Here is a 20,280-nt window from a genome sequence, read left to right on the forward strand (position 1 = left end):
CTGGATTCCCCAAATTACTGCCATCAAAATTCAGTTTTATAAATCCAGAGGGAGGAGGGGACCAGGAGGGGCTAAGAGTCCTCTTACACAAAGCAGGGGTAGCTAACTCTTTCCAAGTTCTTAATAAGTCAGCCACAGGAAAGTCTGAGAGAACAACTCCAAAGATTTTAGCCAATGGACAGCCCTTAAAAGTATTAGGTCTAATAGGTTTTCTAGGGTTCTTTCCTTGTTTGAGAAAATTCATGAGTTTCTTTCTTCCCATAGGGACCAACATACAACTGCCCTAATGCTCCTCCACATAATCTTCCCTCTCTTCTTAGGCCATCTGAAAAACGTAGGAGAGAACAAACTTTGGACACTCTCGGGGGAATTCCAAAAACACCCAAAGAGGGAAAGAGCCCACTTCCATACAGTTTTAGTGACCTTACAAGAAACCATAAGGTGGTAACTAGTTTCCCCATCAGCTTTACAAAGAGTACACCTATGTAAACAAGAATTGGGTCTCTTTTTTTGAAGTAAACCATTTGTGTTAATTCTTTCCAGGAAAAATTTCCAACAAAAACTACCAAACCAAGGAGGAATGGGCTTGCTCCAGTTCTCTTTAATTGGAAAGGACACCCCAATTGTGACAGGAGGCTGAGTTAAGGTTTCAAAAAACGAAGCACAAGAGAAAGTACCTAATGTGGAATGAGTCCAAAATCTAGTGTCCTCCTTATTAGGATCCAAGGAAACATTCTCCAGGATGGTTAACAAAGATGAAATGCTGTCCAAGTCTGTATCCCTAATTGCCCTTCTCAGGCCTAGGTTTCAACCAAAACCAGAAGTGGAGTCTGAAGGACCTAAGAAAGAAGATATAGGTTCATTTTTCAAATCTAACATAGCATACAAGGATGGAAACTGGTCCTTTAGAGGTGAATCCCCAACCCAAAGTTGTTCCCAAAATTTTATTCGATTACCAGAGTTAAGACCATACCTGATCCAAGGGGAGAAAGCTGGAAACAGATCATGAATGAATTTCCAAGGAGAAGTAGCTGTAGCCCTTGCCACAAATCTAGGATCCCAATTGTTGTCTTCCAGCCCATGTAGACCAATCAAAGTGACTCTCTCCCCTAAGGAGAGATAATTTTTCCTCTAGGACGCAAGCCTCTTCTCAAATCTCTCCACTACCGGGTTCCAGAAGCTTTCATACTTAGGATTATCTCCTAAGGGGAGGCCCAAGTACGTCAGAGGCCAAACTGAGACTGCACAACCTAAGACACCTGCATACTCACTTAATTCCCTCTCCTCCACATTCACACCCACTACACAACTCTTGTCAAAGTTCACCTTGAGGTTAGACATCTACTCGAAGAGTTGTATTGCCAATTTTAAATTCCGGATCCAATTTATGTCCCCACCTTTGTAGAACAGGATTGTGTCATTTGCAAACTGCAGATATGTCAGTGGTTAGGTGCAATAATGAGGGAAGGACCTTCTTTATCCTGAAAGACAAGACTTTTGCAATTATTTTATACAAGCTATTCACCAGACTGATAGGTCTAAAATCCCCTGGTTGTAATGAGGACTTTTTGTTGGGAAGTGGTTCTCCGAAAAATTAATACCTTGGAAGTGCTTTAAAGAAAAATACCAAATTGGTGCTTGTCCCCACATGTCTATAGCCTTTGCTTGAGGAATGGTGAGACAGTGAATCACCTATTAATATCTTGTCCTTTTATTGCTTTTATATGGGATTGGTTCTCTTCTCTCTTTGATTGTAGGTGGATTCCTCCTTAAGTGTAGTAGATCTCTTTGACCCTAGCTTCTTCCAACAACCAAAGAAGAAGGGAAGGATGATGTGGAGAATAACGGGGGCAGCTATCCTGTGGGCAGTTTGGGAAGAGAGAAATAACATGATTTTCCAAGGGAAAGAAAAATCAGTTCCTGAACTTATAGAAGGGATCATCATTAAGGCCATACAATTGACTGAAAACTCTAGACTTGTTCAAGGATGTCTCTGTAGATGATTTGACTAGAGGATGGAGTATAATAGTAGGATCTTCTGTTTCATCTTTTACCATACAAGCAGTTTGGTCCCCTCCTTTGCAGTGCAATGTGAAACTAAACTTTCATGGCAGCTTTGTTGGGAACCCTGGACCCTCTAGAATTGGGGGTGTAGTTAGAGATGCGGGAGGAAGAATCCTGGCTATGTATTCTGGTCCAATAGGATTGGGGGATTCGCTTAGAGCAGAAGTGATGGCCCTCCTCCAGGGGCTCAAATTGGCTAAGTAATTGAGTATTCAACAACTAGAAGTGGAGGGAGACTCAAAATTAGTGGTAGATTGGTTGCAAACAAATAGTTTCGGAACATGGTCCCTTAAACAACCTGTAAGGGAATTATTGAGCCTCACAAGGGAGTTGGGTGCACATGTTAATTGGACTAAGCTAATGAAAGTTACCGTTTCCTATAAAAAAAGGGGTGGGAAGGGATCAAATGTTTTGGGCTATGTTGTAATCCTGCTTCTCTATGTGGGGAGAGTTAAGAGAGTTTATCTCTCCCTGCGCCTTTATGTACTTGTATCTTCTTTCTTAATTCCAATAAAATGTTTCTGCTATTGATAAAAAAAGCAGAAGAGAGAAGAGTTGGTAGTCAAATCCTTGAATTCGTATTTCCCTCAAACAACTTTTATACTTGAGAGTTACAATTAAGCAAGATTTTGTTTTGATCTGAACAATTAAGCAAGATTTGAATTGATCTAGAATATTCTAGACCTTTTCTCCGTGGTTCACCACTGTATTTTTTTTCCTTAATTAATGAAAGTATTCTGTTATTGATAAATAAAGAACATTCTAGACTTGGATCTAATTAACTTTCTGCTGACGTGTCCTAATTGCATATACAAAACAAATTAGGTGTGATTTTGTGGATGAGGCTGTGGGTTGTGGGTCAGGACCTACATAGGCCTGACCATGGGCCTCACTAGTGTCCATAGAAGGTGGTCTTCCCAGGTTTCTATCACTTGGTAATTGGCTTTTAAGAAGAGAATGAATGGAAAGTTAAATCTTGAAGCTTGTGAAATTGTGCAGTGTGAAGGATTGGCATTCTTGGATTTTCCCTATTTTTATCCTCTCATCTATCTCTTGATGACATTTTCCTTTCAAATTTCTTCTTATTATCTATACTCCTTGATGTTAAGGCTTTCTTTTTTGTGGTAATAAAAAGGAGAAGATAAAAAGCAACTCCCACAAAAAACCACACTACAAACCCGAGAAATCCAAAACCCAAAATACCAGGAAATGAAGAACTCACTAAAACTAACAAGCCTGCACCACGAGACAAGCAACCTAGCCCAAACATAGACTAAAAAAACAAATAAACTTCAACCCAATTCCACCCTTGAGAGCCACCCTTACTACTATGACCCAAAGCAACAATGAGGGAAAAAAGCACCCCAACAAGACACAAGTACACAACTAATCCCTCCTTACTTCTTTAATGTTCTCTTGAATTTTAACATCTTGGTTGGTCCAACCCCAAGATGACCCCCCTTTTCAGCCTAGCAAAAACTTTTGAGACCAAGACATCTTTATGTTTCTTCTGTTTTCTAAACCTTTTGATTGCTAGAGTTCCTTCCTAATTTCATATTATTTATGAAATTTCAACCCAGCATTATTTTATTTTATTTATAAGTTCAACCCAGCATTATTATCATACAATTTAGTCAACTATGTTTCATGTTTCTTCCACAATCCCACCATAGGCACCTACAAATGTTTGTAATTATTCTAAAATCCCATATTCCATATCAATTTGTCCATTATTTGGTTTAAGTTTTTTGCAATGGCATATAATTGAGTGAGGGACAACAAAATAGAAAAAAGGCATGGAAATAGGAACAGTGAAGCAGTTCTTTTAGGTATTCTTTCAATTGGTGGTGTGTTGTTATAGAGAAGTTACCCTATAAAAGGGAATTGCATAAAACAATCATGGTCACACAAATTAGAAACTATTACAAGGGTCTATGAAGAGCAGAGACTGTCCCTGTTCTTAGCCTGTCATCTATGGTAGTGTATCAGTGGGTCACCGGATGGGCGTATCGGTCTGTATCGTTGAGCGCTTTACTTTTTTTTTTTTCAAACCTGTTCAGGGGGCCGATATAAGGCCTGTCTACCCCCTGAAACAGGTCAAACCTCGAAACAGTGCTTATAGTAATGTATCGGTGTGTCCCCGATACAATATGTATTGGTTGATACAGATTATGAAATTTTGATCCTTGCTATTATATGTTTGCAAATAGGGACAACAATGCTAAATGTTCTATACTTCTATTCTATGCCACATCTTTTGTGGCACATAGATAATGCATTTGCTAGTTGTGTTGTTCAAGGAAAGCTCCCTAAATGAGCCAAGAATCTTTCACATGACAAATGAATTTGGAATCCAAAAGGAGACTCTATAATACTATTCTCACCCTGTATTGATCAAAAGATATCATGAAAAAGACCTTACTACATGTTGAGGATTAATAACTGGTGAATCCAGGGGAATCTCTCAGGTCCTGTGTTACTCAATTTCAGAGGATGGGCTGGAGAAAGTCTCAGGGGGTTGAAGCTAAAAGTTGTCTTTGAGGAGCTCGGGTTCAAAGAAAATCTAGCGGTGAAGATGGAGAACAGGACAGCAGAGGTGTTGTTGGTAGGGGAAGCTATCTGGTGGTTGAAAGGATTTCTAGAGGATTCAATTAGTCTCAGAGAGGGATGAGGATTGAGATCAGATAAGGAATTCCTGAGAGAAGACATATCGCAGAAAGAAAAAGGAACTCAAAAGGAAGGTTCATAGCAATATGGGAATTCTTTGGTCAGGGAAATAAACGTTTGGTTTGCTTTCCTGAAGGAGAAAGGATATAGGCTGGAAGGAGATTCTCAAGGTGTGTAGGAATTTGCAATGAACATGGAAAAAATCTTGCGGTTCCTAAAGAAGGGAAAAAATCTTGTAGTTCCTAAAGAAGTACATGAGAAGGATGATGGAAAGTCTGTGGTTATGGGTATTGTTGGAATGCTTACTTATTTTTCTTTTATGTTTGTATTCTGCTGAGTTAGGGTCTGTTTGGTCTGGTTAAAGTAAGTTTTTTTGTCATTGTTTATGTACTCTTAACTTAAGCAGGGGCATGAGGGTCTTTTCCTTTTTAATTATGGTCGCCCTATATATAATAATATAAGCTGGCGCCGCCAGTCAGTTAGTTGACTCCAAAACCTTTCTCTTCTCTTCTCCCTTCTCTCCTCTCTTTCCTTTCTCTTCTTCTTCCTTATTTCTCTTCTCTTCTTCTGTTAATATGGTATCAGAGCGGTTCTACTGGGTCTGAGAGCAGATCAAACAAGTTCTCTCTTCCTAATCTTGCTGTCTTCTTCAACTGAGATCAGAAAGGCTGACCTACAACTGGTACAAACTTGTTCTATTACCTTTTTTCTTTTCTCTTGGTCGTGTACCAAGAAAAAACAAATGAATCAAGAATCCTGAATGTCGTCAGAGAAGTTGTGAGGTTCTAACCTCTTTTTTTATGGGTCGTGTGATCCCATACTGGAAAATAGAAAACTTGTAGGTTGTGGATGGCCTGGTTTTTAACCTTTGTGGTGTGATGGTACTGTTTTATGACCCCTGTTGTCGATGTGTTTGGATGGTCTGGAAGTTGGTGGAGTGTGACTTATGGCAGTACAGCACTGAAATCAACCTAAAATCTTTCTCTTTTTTGGACAATCAAAGCTGGTCTGTATTCAGATTGTGTCCAGATTGCAGTGTGTGCATGTGGGCTGCATCTTTGGTGTGTTTCTAGGACTGTTTTTGGTCTCAAGAGGGATCATAAGGTGTGTGTTGAATCAGAAAAGTGTTTGAATCATGTCCTCGGAGAATTCTGCAACTTTTGGAATTTCAGGAGGTCAAAATGGAATGAGTGGGGGGATGGGTATGAGTTTCCCCATGGCTGTAATCCCCTTTGATGGACTGAACTACCTTGAATGGTCTAGGGGAATTAAACTTTACATTACTGCTGTAGAGAAGATGGGCCGAATGGCCCATAGGTGGTTTATTCTATCTTGTTATTTATGTTTCTTTTCTGTAATGGGCCTTATTCTGGGCCCATCCTGTCTATATTAAGTTCTTTGTAAATTCTTGCCCACCTAAGGGCCTCCTTGTAATTATTCAAATATATCTTAATAAAAGAATGTTAGGGTGCCGAGAGAGAGTAGATTCGACACTCTCATTCTCAGACCCTCATTGCTGAACTCTCAAGCTCTCCTCTCTTCAGTTTTCTTCATGGTATCAGAGCATATCTGAACCTGAATATCATAGGGCTGGAAGCTTAGTCACATACTGCCTGATTCTTGGAGGTCAGTGGACAAGCCCAAGACTAGAATCTCTTGGGGAAGGGGTTCGGTGGCCAGGAAGAATCAGAGAAAAAAAGGGGAAGGAGGAGGGGAACAACTCGGTTCTGTTTTTGAAGCTCGACTGTGTTTGGACTGTTGAAGCTCGAACTGTAAGTTGTGCTCAGTTTTCTGCTTTGAAGTTCGACTGTGTTTGGACTATTGAAGCTCGACTGTGTTTGGACTAGTTGTTCTGTTTCTGAAGCTTGATTGTGTTTGGATTGTTGAAGCTCGAACTGTAAGTTGTGCTCAGTTTCTGGTTGTTTTGTATTATCTTCGACTGTGTTTGGACTGTTGAAGTGTCCGAAAACCCTAGCTGTTTTATACTACCTTCGACTGCATTAAATCTGGTTTAACCCAAAAATTTCTGGGCTGTTTTTTCTCTTCTTCTTGGACTGTTAAAACCTGCCGAAACATCCTTGTAACAAGGTTGTGTATTGTTACTCATATTTTGGCTGTTTTAAGGGGTTGTACGAACTGCTTTTTGGGGTCTTTTCTCTTCCTTGACAGTGCGGCTGTCTCTATTGCCCACCTGTGTTTGTGAAAATGCCTGTTCAGCAATACCAATTGGTATTTACTCTTCTTGGCTGAGTGCACAGCTTTGAAAAGGTACTTCGGCTGATTGCACAGTGCCTAGGAGTTTCTGATTACTTCTTGAAGGCTGAACTCAGTATATTGTCTTCTTGTGGTCGGCTGAACTCTGTTTAGAGTGTTTACATGATGTACTCCTCAGAGTTTGAAAACAAAAGTGGTGCCGAATATGGACTGGTTCAGGGAACTCCAAATGATTCCTTATTGACTGTGACCACAGTTAAACTAGATGGAACTAATTATCTAGCATGGTCACAATTAGTAAAGATTCATGTTTGTAGTAGAGAAAAGTGGGGATTCATTTCTAGGAGTAAGAAGGCTCCCCCAGAAGATGATCCATCCTACGAGAAGTGGATGCAAGAAAATTACACTGTCATTGGGTGGCTTGTGAACTTAATGCAGCCGCAAATCAGCCAACACTACCTATGGATGAATTCAACAAAAGAAATTTGGGACAGTGTTGCGAAAACCTATTCACAAAAACTCAATGTGGCCTGGGCATATAAATTGAGAAGTGATGTAAAGAATTTAAGACAAGGGGAGAAACCTCTTGCTGTATATTTCTCAACCCTGAAGTCCTTATGGCAAGAGATTGACCTAATAGAAGCTGTACCTTGGGACACCACCAATGATGCAAAGACCTACAGAAAATTGGTTGAAAGGAACAGGGTATTTGAGTTCTTAACTGGACTAAACCCAGAATATGATATCACAAAACAGAATATTCTTTCCAAGGAGTGTGTCTCTTTGTCACAAGCTTATGCATTGGTGAGTAGTGAAGAGAGCAGAAGGGCTGTTCAGGTTCAAGGGGCTGATATGAATGATCACTTTGCCAATATGGGGATTAAACCCAAAGGGAATACTGGAACTTCTGGTGGCATAGGAAAGAAAGAAGTTATATGTGAGTACTACAAGAAGTCAAAGCACACCAAAGATAAGTGCTGGAAATTACATCCTAATCTTGTTCCCAGTCGGTTTCAGAAAAAGTATGATAGTAAAAGATCAGGAAGTGCAAATGTAGCTGCCGGGCCAGATAGTGAAGAAATGTCTACTTCTGCACAGTTGGCAGCCATGAGAGCAGAATATGAAAAGTTTGGGAAGATGATCAGTCAGCTGAGTGATGTGACCTCTTCTTCCAACCCTTCAGGCAATTCTTCTGTTGCTTCAACATTTGCTCATTCAGGTATAAAGGGCTTCTGCCAATCATGCTACCACTTCAGGTAATCTCAAGATCCCTTGGATTATTGACTCAGGTGCTTCTGACCATATGACCAATCTTTCTACCCTATTTGTTTCATATGACTTGCTCCCTGGACGTGATAAAATCACTTTAGCTGATGGTTCACTTGCCCCCATCTCTGGTAAGGGAACCATCAAGGCTACGGATTCCTTGTTCTTACCTTTTGCCCTTCATGTACCTAAACTAAATACAAATTTGTTGTCTGTAAGCAGTTTAACCAAGTCACTAAACTGTTGTGTAACCTTCTTTCCTTCCTACTGTGTTTTTCAGGATCTGGAGTCTCAGAAGGTGATTGGGAGTGGCCATGAGGCAAACGGAATATACCTGCTTGATACCCCGGAACAATGCACTGATCATCTCGGGAATGCTGCTCTTGGATCTGTTTCTTCAGAGTCTGTTAGTCGGATTATGTTGTGTCATCGTTGTTTTGGTCATCTGTCTTTTTCTGCCTTGAGTCATCGTTTCCCTGAACTGTTTAAGGGAATTAGTTTGTCTAGTCTTCATTGTGAGTCTTGTGAATTGTCAAAGCATTGTAGAAACAATTATCCTTTGAGTAATAAAAGATCTTCTTTTCCTTTTAATATTGTGCACTCTAATGTGTGGGGGCCTTACCACTTACCTTCCATGGGTGGCTATAAATATTTTATCCTATTTATTGATGATTTTTCTCGATTCACTTGGATATTCCTGATGAAATCCCGTGATGAAGTTCCAAGACTTGTAAGACAATTCCATGAATTTGTTTTAACCCAATTTGATACCAGGATTAAAATCTTCAGATCTAACAATGCAAAAGAATACTTTGAGAAAAACCTATCCTGCTATCTCTCTGACATGGGGGTTATTCATCAAAGCTCATGTGCTAGGACCCCATAACAGAATGGGGTTGTTGAGAGGAAAAATAGGCATATTGTTGAAGTTGCAAGAAGTATCTTATTTGCCTCACATGTTCCTACCAGGTTTTGGGGTGATGTTGTTCTTACTGCTACCTATCTTATAAACCGTATGCCATCCAGGGTTTTGGGGTTTAAGTCTCCCTTCAATCTTCTTCATCCAGACAAGGACCTTTTTCTTGTTCCTATTCGAGTCTTTGGCTGCACCTGTTATGTACATGTTCCAAGTGTCCAAAGGCATAAATTTGAACCCAAAGCTCAAAAGTGTATCTTCCTTGGTTATTCCCCCACACAGAAGGGTTATTGTTGTTTTGATCCAAAGTCTGGCAATCGGTATGTCTCAATGGATGTCACCTTTGATAAGCTTTCTCCCTTTTATGGTTCCTCTCCAGAAAGATTTGTCACATGTGTTTGCTCTTCCTCTTCCTGTTCCTGTTGAGTCGCTTGATGTGTCTGCTTCTCCTTCAAATGCATCAAGGGTGGATCAGTCGTTCCTTTCCCCTTGTCCCAGTACTCTACCTCCTCGTCCTATCCTCAATCCCAAGGTGTATCAAAGGCAAAGATCCAAAAATGTGCAGGTTGTTTTTCCTACAACACATGGGCCTCATACACTTCCAGTCACAGAAGAGACAACATGTATTGTTTCAGCATCTTTGGATTCATCCTTCCCTGACCTTGATATTCCCATTGCTGTTAGGAAAGGAAAACGGAAGTGCACTGCACACTGCATTTCCAAGCAGCTTTCTTACAGTTTGCTTTCACCTCCATACTTTGCCTATCTCTCTTCTGTTGCTTCTCATCCTATTCCCAGGTCTGTGTCAGAAGCTCTTAAGATTCCAGAGTGGAGGGATGCTATGAGATCTGAAATCGATGCCCTATACAAGAATGACACATGGGAAGTGGTGGATTTGCCTGAAGGGAAGGATCCAGTCGGTTGCAAGTGGGTCTTTACTATCAAATACCAAGCTGATGGCACTATTGAAAGGTACAAGGCCAGGCTGGTTGCAAAAGGCTATACACAGACATATGGGATTGATTATTTAGAGACCTTTGCACCTGTTGCCAAGATGACATCTGTGAGGGTTCTTTTATCTTTAGTTGCTCACTTTGACTGGCCCCTTTATCAATTGGATGTGAAGAATGCATTTCTGAATGGTGAATAACATGAGGAGGTTTATATGTCTCTTCCTCCAGGGATGTATGAAACTGATATGAAAGGGAAGGTATGCAGGCTGAAGAAATCTCTTTATGGACTAAAACAGTCTCCTAGAGCATGGTTTGAGAGATTTAGAACATCACTTGTTAACTTTGGTTATGTGCAGACACAGTCCGATCATACTCTTTTTGTGAAGAGGAGTGGACCTCTGGTAGTATACCTCATTGTGTATGTAGATGATATTGTAGTGACTGGTAATGATGTTTCAGGAATTCATGATCTAAAATCTTTTCTCCATACAGAGTTTGAGATTAAAGATTTGGGGGACTTGAGATACTTTCTTGGTATAGAAGTGGCTCGATTCAAGGATGGGATTCTTATCTCCCAAAGGAAGTATGTTCTTGACTTGCTCTCCGAGACTGGAAAGATGGGTGCTAGACCAGTTGCTACTCCTATTGATATGAGTCATAAACTCTCAGCCTCAGAAGGGACATTGTTAGAAGACAAAGGAATCTTTCAGAGATTTCTTGGGAAACTTTTGTATCTATGCATGACTCGGCCAGATATTGCATATGCAGTCAGTTGCATTAGCCAATTCATGCATGCTCCTCGAGACACTCATCTGGCAATAGCAGAGAGAATCCTATGTTATTTGAAGGGCTCCCCAGGAAAAGGTATTCTGTTTGCCAAGCATGGTCATATGAAACTTGAAGCCTACACCGATGCTGACTGGGCCGGAAACATTGATGATAGAAGATCTACTTCTGGGTATTGCAGCTTGGTGGCTGGTAATGTTGTTTCTTGGAGAAGCAAGAAACAATCAGTTGTTGCTTGGTCCTCTGCTGAAGCAGAATACAGGGCCATGACACATGGAGTTTCTGAATTATTATGGCTAAAATCATTGATGGAAGAACTTGGAGTTGAATATGACAAGCCAATGATGTTGTACTATGATAATCAGGCTGCCATCAACATTGCTCACAACCCAGTGCAACATGATAGAACCAAGCATATTGAAGTTGATCGACACTTCATTAGGGAAAGGATCTCTTCGGGTGAAGTGTGTCTTCCTTTCATCACATCTGAAGGACAGTTGGCAGATTTTCTCACCAAAGGCATTCCCAAGGCAAAACTTCAGCATGATACCAGCAAGCTTGGCATGATTGACATCTATGCTTAGCTTGAGGGGGAGTGTAGAGAAGATGGGCCGAATGGCCCATAGGTTGTTTATTCTTTCTTGTTATTTATGTTTCTTTTCTGTAATGGGCCTTATTCTGGGCCCATCCTGTCTATATTAAGTTCTTTGTAAATTCTTGCCCACCTAAGGGCCTCCTTGTAATTATTCAAATATATCTTAATAAAAGAATGTTAGGGTGTTGAGAGAGAGTAGGTTCGAAACTCTCATTCTCAGACCCTCATTGCTGAACTCTCAAGCTCTCCTTTCTTCAGTTTTCTTCAATTGCTAGAGGGAAAATAGGGTATATTAATGATAAAGTGAAGGAACCAAAGATTGGAAGTGCTGAATATGACAGATGGGACCAAGAAAATAGTATGGTGATGTCATTGCTCTTGGTTTCCATGTTGCCACAAGTAAGGAAGACATTTATGTGGGCTAAAACAGCTTGTGAAATATGGGAACAAGCCAAATCTACTACCTATTCAGAGCAAAAGCATTATGCAAAGATATATCAATTACAAGCTGAATCCTCCACTTGCAAGCAGGGGGAGAGGAGTCTCTCGGTGTACTACTTAGATCTGACGTCAATTTGGAAGGAACTGAATCATTATCAAAATGTGAATTGGAAGTGTGATGAAGATGCGAAGGCCTACAAGTCACTTGTTTCCCAACAACGGGTATTTGCTTTTCTTTTGGGGCTGAATCCTACATAATCCATGAGGGTACAAATCTTAGGAATTTAGAACTTACTTTCAGTTCAAAAAGTTTATGCCTTAGTTCAATCTGAAGAGAGTAGAAGAAGTGTGATGAATTGTACAAAGGGGGAGCCAGTTGCACTAGCTGTCCGAGGAGGTACAAATTTAAATGTCGAAGGTTCTTCTAAAAAGGGTGATTCACAGAAGAGAGTGGATGACAAAGACAAGCTTTGGTGCACTCATTGTCAGAAGTCCAGACACACTAGAGACACATGTTGGGAACTTTACGGCAAGCCTAAATGGGCTCAGGAATTGAGTAAGAAATCAACAGTTGATCCGAGTAAGAAGCCATCCTAGCAGAGTCAGAAGAAATATAACTCAACAAATGTGGCATCTCAAGAGACTAGTCCCATGGTACCCTAGGAGCGGCACTCTGGTTCTGACCCCAAGGAAGAGATCATCAACTCTTAATTATATGGTAGGACACTTCACCAGATGGATTATGGCCCTACTCCTACCTCCTTTGCGTCTACATCAGGTAACACTGCCACTGCTTTCCATGTGTCATCTCATACATTTAATTCCCCTTGGATAATCGACTCTGGAGCCTCAAACCACATGACTGGTAAGTCAAATTTATTTCAGGCATATAATCTCCTCTTTGGGGGAGATAAGGTGAGACTGGCTGATGAGTCATTTTCCACTATAGCTGGTCAAGGAACCATCTCCCTTCCTTCTTCGTGTGTGTTTCAGGGTTTGGCCTCGGGGAAGACGATTGGTAGAAGAAGCATGGTGGCCGGTCTCTATATGTTGGAGAATAAAGCTGGTCTTGTGGCTACAGAGTCCTTAAGTTCATCTAGTGAGATCCATGCCTATTTGTGGCATAATCGTCTTGGTCATCTTTCGTTTGAGTCTTTAAAACTTATGTTTCCTGAGTTATTTAAGTTTCTGTCAGTTAGTGAGTTGTAGTGTCAAACATGTCTGAATTTCCTTTTCATATTGTCTATTCTGATGTTTGGGGCTCTGTTACTCTACCTTCTGAGACTGTATATAACTATTTCATTACTTTGATTGATGACTACTCTAGATATACATGGGTTTATCCTATGCGATCTAGAGACAGAGTGCCAAAGATTGTGAAAGATTTTCAACACATGATTTTCACTCAATTCCAAATTGAGATTCATATCTTCCAGTCGGACAACGCAAATGAGTACTTCCATAGTGATCTCATAGAGTTCTTTGCTTCGTGTGGATCTCTTCATCGGAGCTCTTGTACTAGGACACCCTAACAAAACGGTGTCGCTAAAAGAAAAAAAATCGTCATCTTCTCGAAGTAGCTTGTGGTTTATTACTCCATATGAATGTTCCGAAATGATTTTGGATGGATGTTGTTATGTGTGTTGCATATATCGTCAATTATATGCCCTCGGTTGCTAGAGTGTAAGGCCCCAGTGCCCCACATCAACTTTTGTTTCCTACGGCTCCTTTATCTCCTATTCCAATGCGTGTTTTTGGGTGTCGTTGCTTTGTTCATGATTTGTCTCCAACTCGTGGTAAGCTTGATCCTCGTGCCATTCCCTATGTGTTTCTTGGTTATCCTTTATCTTAAAAGGGTTACCGTTGCTATGATCCTGCCTCACACAAGTACTATGTCTCCATGGACGTTTCCTTCTTTGAGAGTCAACATTTTTTCTCGGTTTCTCCTTAGGGGAGAGTAGGGTTGAGGAGGAGAAACACACCCAAGCTCAGACTCAATTACCTCCGCTTTCTGATCATCCTCCATTTTGTGTCTTTCTTCACCGCCATAAGAGCCAGTAGAATTCAAGAGCCGTGGAATCTGAAACTATGCAACCAACATAATCAGGCTCTCCAGAGGCAGATCATCCTCATCGGCTAGGTACACTTGTTCCCGTTGATATGCCTGAACCTCTTGATATTGATCCCCCTATTATTAATGATCTTGATGTTCCTATTGCTAAGAGAAAGGGTGTTAGATCTTGTACTACTTAGATCTTGTACTACTAATCATCTTATCTCTCACTTTGTGTCCTATAGTCATATTTCACCTTCATATCGTGTGTTCCTTTTCTCCGTTGATAGTGTTTCTGTTCCTAAGAATGTGGCAGAAGCTTTATCCAAACCTGAATGGACAGGTGCAATGAAGGAAGAAATTAATGCCTTACACAAAAATGACACTTGGGAGTTGGTGGATCTTCTTGAAGAAAAGGAACTAGTGGGATGCAAGTGGGTATTCACAGTAAAGTATAGGGCTAATGGTTCAATAGAAAGGTACAAAGCCAAATTGGTGGTCAAAGGGTTTGCACAAGTATATGGAGTAGACTATGAAGAGATCTTTGCTCCAGTAGCCAAGATGAATTCGATCAGAATCCTCCTTTCACTGGCAACTAATCTTGATTGGGAACTTCACTAGTTGGAGGAGGAGGTTTACATGACTCAACTTCCAGGTTTCTATGCAAAGGTAGTGAGCAGAAGGTGTGCAGGTTAAAAAAAATCATTGTATGGGTTGAAACAATCACCTCGAGCCTGGTTTAGTAAGTTTCACTTAGTTGTACAACAGATGGGGTTCAAACAATACTAGTCAGATCATACTCTGTTTGTGAAGAAAGGTGAAGGGAAAATTGCAACTTTAATTGTGTATGTTGAGGACATAGTGGTCGCAAGAGATCGGAAGACTGAAATACAGAAGCTGAAGAAATTCCTAGACACTCAATTCGATGTGAAAGATCTAGGCCCCTTATGTTATTTCCTTGGGAGTGAAGTCACCCGCTCTCAAAAGGGCATCTTTATTTGCCAAAGGAAATATGTACTAGATCTATTAGAGGATGTAGGCAAGTCAGGAGTGAAGCGAATTGATTCACCCATTGAACCCAACCATTAGCTGGGAGACAGTCAGGGGGAGCTTTTGAAAGATGTGAAGAAGTTCTAGAGACTTGTAGGGAGACACTTATATTTGTCTATGACCAGACCTGATATTGCCTATGCAATGGGTGTCCTTAGTCAGTTAATGCATAACCTTAAGACAACATACTTTGAAGTTACAGAAAGGATCCTTAGATACCTCAAAAAGTTCCCAAGAGTTGGTTTTCTATTCTAGAAACATGGGCATTTGAAAGTGGAGGTGTATACAGGTGCTGATTGGGCAGGGGCAGTCGATGACAGAAAATCTACCAGTGGGTATTGTACCTTTGTGGGTGGAAACTTAGTCACCTGGAGAAGTAAGAAGCAAAGTGTAGTGGCTAGATCTAGTGTTGAAGCAAATACAGAGTTATGTCTCATGGAGTTGTTGAAATCATGTGGATAAAAAACATTTTAGGAGAGCTGGGTTTTACAGTTAACAAACCTATGTCACTCTATTGTGACAATAAAGATGCTATCAATATTGCTGCTAATGGCTAACCTAGTCCTCCATGATAGAACAAAACATATTGAAGTGGACAAGCATTTTATTTGAGAAAAAACTTGTGAGCGGAGAAGTGTGTACTCCATATGTTAGTTTAGAAGAACAACTTGTAGACATCATCACCAAGGGCCTTCATCATGTGCGGCATAATAATTTGTGTGACAAGTTGGGCATGATTGACATCTATGTCCCAACTTGAGGGGGAGTGTTGGAATGTTTACTTTATTTTTTATGTTTGTATTCTGCTGAGTTAGGGTCTGTTTGGTCTGGTTAAAGTAAGTTTTTTATCATTGTTTATGTACTCTAACTTAAGCAGGGGCATAGGGGTCTTTTCCCTTTTAATTATGGTTGCCCTTATATATAATAATATAAGATGGTGCCCAGTCAGTTAGTTGACTCCAAAACCTTTCTCTTCTCTTCTCCCTTCTTTCCTCTCTCTCTCTCTCTCTCTCTCTCTCTCCCTCCTCTTCTTCTTCCTTATTTCTCCTCTCTTCTTCTGTTAATAGGTATTGTGGGGGAGATTAAATTGGTGTTTAATAAAGGAAAGGAGCGATGCGAGAACCGCTTTGTGGTTACAGCAAAAGAAAAGGTTGAAGATTGATATGCAATCGGAGAAGCATTCAATAACTTCTTGAAATTGAAAGGCTCGTTAATGCTAACTCCATTTGATGAGAGCAAAGTGATTCTTGATATTTTGGAAGATGTGGTAGAAATAGTAACTTCCTCTCTTCAAACAAAGTGTGGCCAGTTTTTAATCTCATGATGGAGTCCTGGTTCAACCCAAAGGATCTGCAACCTGATGGTGGGATAACAATAAGGATCCTGGGGTTGCCCTTTCATTTCAGATGCTTTCAACTTTTAAGGCAATTGCTAAAGCTTGTGATGGCTGTCTAACCGGTGTCTTTGCTAAAGATCTTCATTCGGTGGCTGTGAGATTGATGGGAGTGAAGCCTAAAGAAATTCCAAGAAAGATGGAAGTATTGTTAGACGGCAGGTTTCATAGTATCTAGATTGCAACTTCTGTGGAAGCTGCTCTCTGGAGTGGAGGACACAGGGTGGAACATGAATGGTTTGAAGAAGATGAGCTACGTGGAAGGAAAAGTTTGGAGAAATCTTTTTTATTGGATTCTTGTTTGGAAAAGGGCGTGGAGAATTTGTATGAGCAGGATGTTATGCACCATTTTGCTAACTTTGGTACCTCAACAGCTGGAGCACAGTCTGGCAGCCGAACCGACGCACAGGCATTAGCTGGTGGGATAGTTGAACAACACCTTCACAGAAAATGGATAGCATGCAGGGTAAGATTGGGGAGGTGAACCAATAGAGTTTAGAGGGAGATCTAAATGCGGATGGCAATAAAGTTGATTTTAAAGCTGCTCCAGGTAACCACGTAATCAAAATTGGTAAGGGGTGTTTTGGGCTTCGCTGAACCATTTTATTTGAACCGGTCGATTTAACATTTCAAGGTTTAGGAAATAACATGACCTAGTTGAGAGTCTTGAGGGAGGATATTTATTCTTCCCCATTTAAGGCTCCTGTGAACATTTCAGATGATGAGAAGGGCATAACTTCTGGATAAAATCCTTCATCTTCAGACCCTGGGATTGGTCCGAGAGATGGAAAGAAGATTGATGGGAGAATGCAGATTTCCCTCGATGGAGGTCCATGGGAAACTCGAAGGTACCTGGTAGACTGGAGAAACAAGGGTAGGGGATAATTCAGCATCTGATGAAGTTTTGATGAGAACTTCAAAAGGAAAACCAAAGACACCTGTAAAGAAGCATGTCATGAGGAGAAAAATCAGACTTGGGAAAGCAAACGACATTTGGGAATGGGTGACTACAAGGTATGTGAAAGAATCTGAATGGTTCTTTTGGTTGCATGGAGTTCGGTGGTACAAGGGAGGCTGAACTTCTGACAAATATGATCAGTGAGAGGAAAGTTTGTGCAGTACTGTGGGAAGAAGAGGTTGAACAGGTTGGCCCTTTGGAGTCGGTGAATGATCCACAAGCAGATATAGTTTTACAGAAAGATGATGTGTTGATGGAAGTTTCGGCCAAGCACAAAGGGGAGGTGGAGATTGAAGGTGGATTTCAAGAGGGAGTAACAGGCGAGCTAGCGTTTAGTTATCAGGAAAGAATTGAATATTCTGGGAGGATAAAAGGGAAGGTGAAGTGGGAGATTGAAGGGTTGGAGAGGAAAGGGAGATTGGGACAGGCAGTGGTGTGAAGAATCGTCAGATGCAAATGTGTACAAGAGAAAGAGGAGGTACAGAACATTTCCATTTGGCACAGATGAGGAGAAAGAAATGGAAACGGAAGCTGAGTCTTTGAAAGAGGAAGGTGAAGTCATCTTAGATGAACCTCATGAAATTGGAAAGAAGATGAATATGGAGAAGGTGGTCAACAAAGGAATGGAAGTTAGTAAAATATTGGGTTTGTTTTTTCTTGGAGAGGATTTTGCCAGGGAAACTTTCAGGGAGGTGGAAGAAGGCTTTTACAGGGAAGTGAGGAAGAAACTAAGGTAAACTTTGATCGGGGGTTGTCACAAGCAATTTGGAAAAGAAAGAAACGTTGAGAGGCTCTAAAACTGAAGTGATTGCATGTGAAGATCCTAGAGAGGAGGCAACTCGAATCTTTGAAAAAAAATGCTATGTTGGAGTTAGAGAGATTAAATGTGTAATAAGGAGTAGGAGTTAGGAATGAGCTGCCTAATGCACTAATTAGATTTAGAAACAAGAAGCAATTTTGAACTGTTCAAGTTTCGACGGTTTTCAGCAGGTTGTAGTTGGGGCTGCTAGGGGGTGGTCCTAGAAAGAAAATTAAGAAACCCAGGAAACAGAATGTGTTTTGTTTTTTGACCAAGGGGAGGTTTAAGAGGCACCACAAGGGGTTTGGGTTTGGAAGTTCTAGTTGGGTGAAGGCTGGGGTTGGGGTGTTGTTTGATTCTTAAGTGAATTTAATTGGGTCCATGGTCAAATTGAGGTGGTTCGTGGCTGTGCATTTTCTTTAATATGAAGGGTTTTTCTATGTTTTGGGTGGGTTATTATTAATGATATTGATTGGTCTGGTTTTGTAAGTTTTTGGTGGTAGGCACAGTCAGGTGTTGGTAATATCTTCTTTATCTTTCTTAATAAAATTTCTTTTTTTATTTATCTTAAAAATAGGATGGTTTAGGTATGCTAAACCATCCTTCATGTACCAGAAATAGGGTTGGTTACGTAAAGAAGTCCGGTCCCTACTTGACCCAATTAGGAAACCTTTTTCATATACACACACATTGCATATTGTTAAATTTAGCATATATCTGTTTTGTGGAATGCATAAGTAGTGACTGGTTGACACATCTAAAGGAGAGACTGAAAGGCTAGTTATTGCATCACCAGATTTTTAACATGGCACAATTAAGATCATCTCTAATCGAAAATAAGCAGTGCGAGGAGCACTATCTTTAACTCAGTAAAAAGGATGTATCTGCACGGTCCCTTGTTTCCTTGGAGTTTCTGTAAATTCTTTTGTTGGTTTGGTTTTGGTTTCATTATCAAGATGCAGTCAGGCTTTTTCTTTCATAATCAATCAATTTTCCGTATTTTTTTTTGGTAGTAATCAATTTTCCGTATTGAAGCAGACACATGTGACTATCATTTCCAGGAGTGCTTTTGTTAAATGTCCAATGAATCTTGTGATTATTTTTTATTTTTTTGGTCACATCTGTAGTGCCTAGCAAATTCTATAAGCGGTAACATTTCTTCTTTGGTAACCTCTGTAGTGCTTACCGGGCCCTATATTTGGTCAACTGGGTTTATCGTTACTTCACAGAGAATCACCTGGTCCGGTGGATACGTAAGTTCTTCAGCCCACTATTAGCATTTTCTTGACCTTATCCCTCTTTGGCTTAACTGTATGCTTATAAGTGCTAACAATGGTTATTTACCTTATGCAAAATGCAGCTTGGTTATCAGGCTTGGTTCAGACGACTCTTTATGCTGACTTTTTCTACTACTATATAAAGAGGTATCTTTTCCTTTCTACCATTATAATAATTTCTAAAGATTGCATCCATACTTACAGTTTTTCCTTTTCTTCTTTTGTGTTCAGCTGGAAGAACAATGAGAAACTCCAGCTTCCTGCTTGAAGAGTAGCTTCTTCATTCAGATTTATTAACTTTACAATCCAGGCACAACAAAGGGGACTAGATTCCTATGGTCATTGTATCGTCTTTCATGGTAACTAAACAGATAGCACCATAGCACATACTAATCTTATCAGGGCCTTCATTTTCTTTGTGTGGGGCCTTTCTACAACAGATACATTTGATGTTTGTTGTAACCCTTTTTTTTTTTGGTAATCTATGTTTATTGTAACTAACTTTTGTTTCTTGCAACTAAAAATCAAACAAACAAGAAAGCGGAGCTAACAATCCCTTCAAGTATCACGAATTTTCAAAAGACAATGACTTGGATTTTTAGTGTATGGAAATAATGGCTCAATGGACTATCTCGATTAAGGAGGCTTCACATTGACAGGGTGGTTTTGTCAATTTTCATCAAATTCGAAATTTGTTTTTACACTACATTATAGCTCATGAATCTCGTCTGACAACAAAATTAATGGACTACGGGTGTGACTCATGTGAGGAGCTCTTTGTATCTCCCTAAATCCATATTTTTCATGGATTTGAGCAAGCTGAGCTAGGTTACCAAGAGCCCTTTTTT

At 40.3% G+C, this 20,280-nt stretch overlaps 1 protein-coding gene across 1 annotated transcript in view; it reads left to right on the forward strand.

Moving 5' to 3' along the window:
* The window catches only part of LOC104587250 (ER lumen protein-retaining receptor-like), a 33,960-nt gene extending 13,963 nt beyond the window's left edge, over nt 1-19,997 (forward strand). The window contains exons 4-6 of the mRNA XM_010244786.3: nt 19,335-19,408; nt 19,516-19,579; nt 19,664-19,997. Of these exons, the coding sequence (XP_010243088.1) occupies nt 19,335-19,408; nt 19,516-19,579; nt 19,664-19,700 (175 nt within the window). The 3' untranslated portion in view covers nt 19,701-19,997. The remainder of the gene's footprint in view (nt 1-19,334; nt 19,409-19,515; nt 19,580-19,663) is intronic.
* Nucleotides 19,998-20,280: the final 283 nt, after the last annotated feature.

This window comes from Nelumbo nucifera, chromosome 1, assembly GCF_055504915.1.
Source record: "Nelumbo nucifera cultivar China Antique chromosome 1, China Antique-T2T, whole genome shotgun sequence".
NCBI classification, from domain to species: Eukaryota; Viridiplantae; Streptophyta; class Magnoliopsida; order Proteales; family Nelumbonaceae; genus Nelumbo; species Nelumbo nucifera.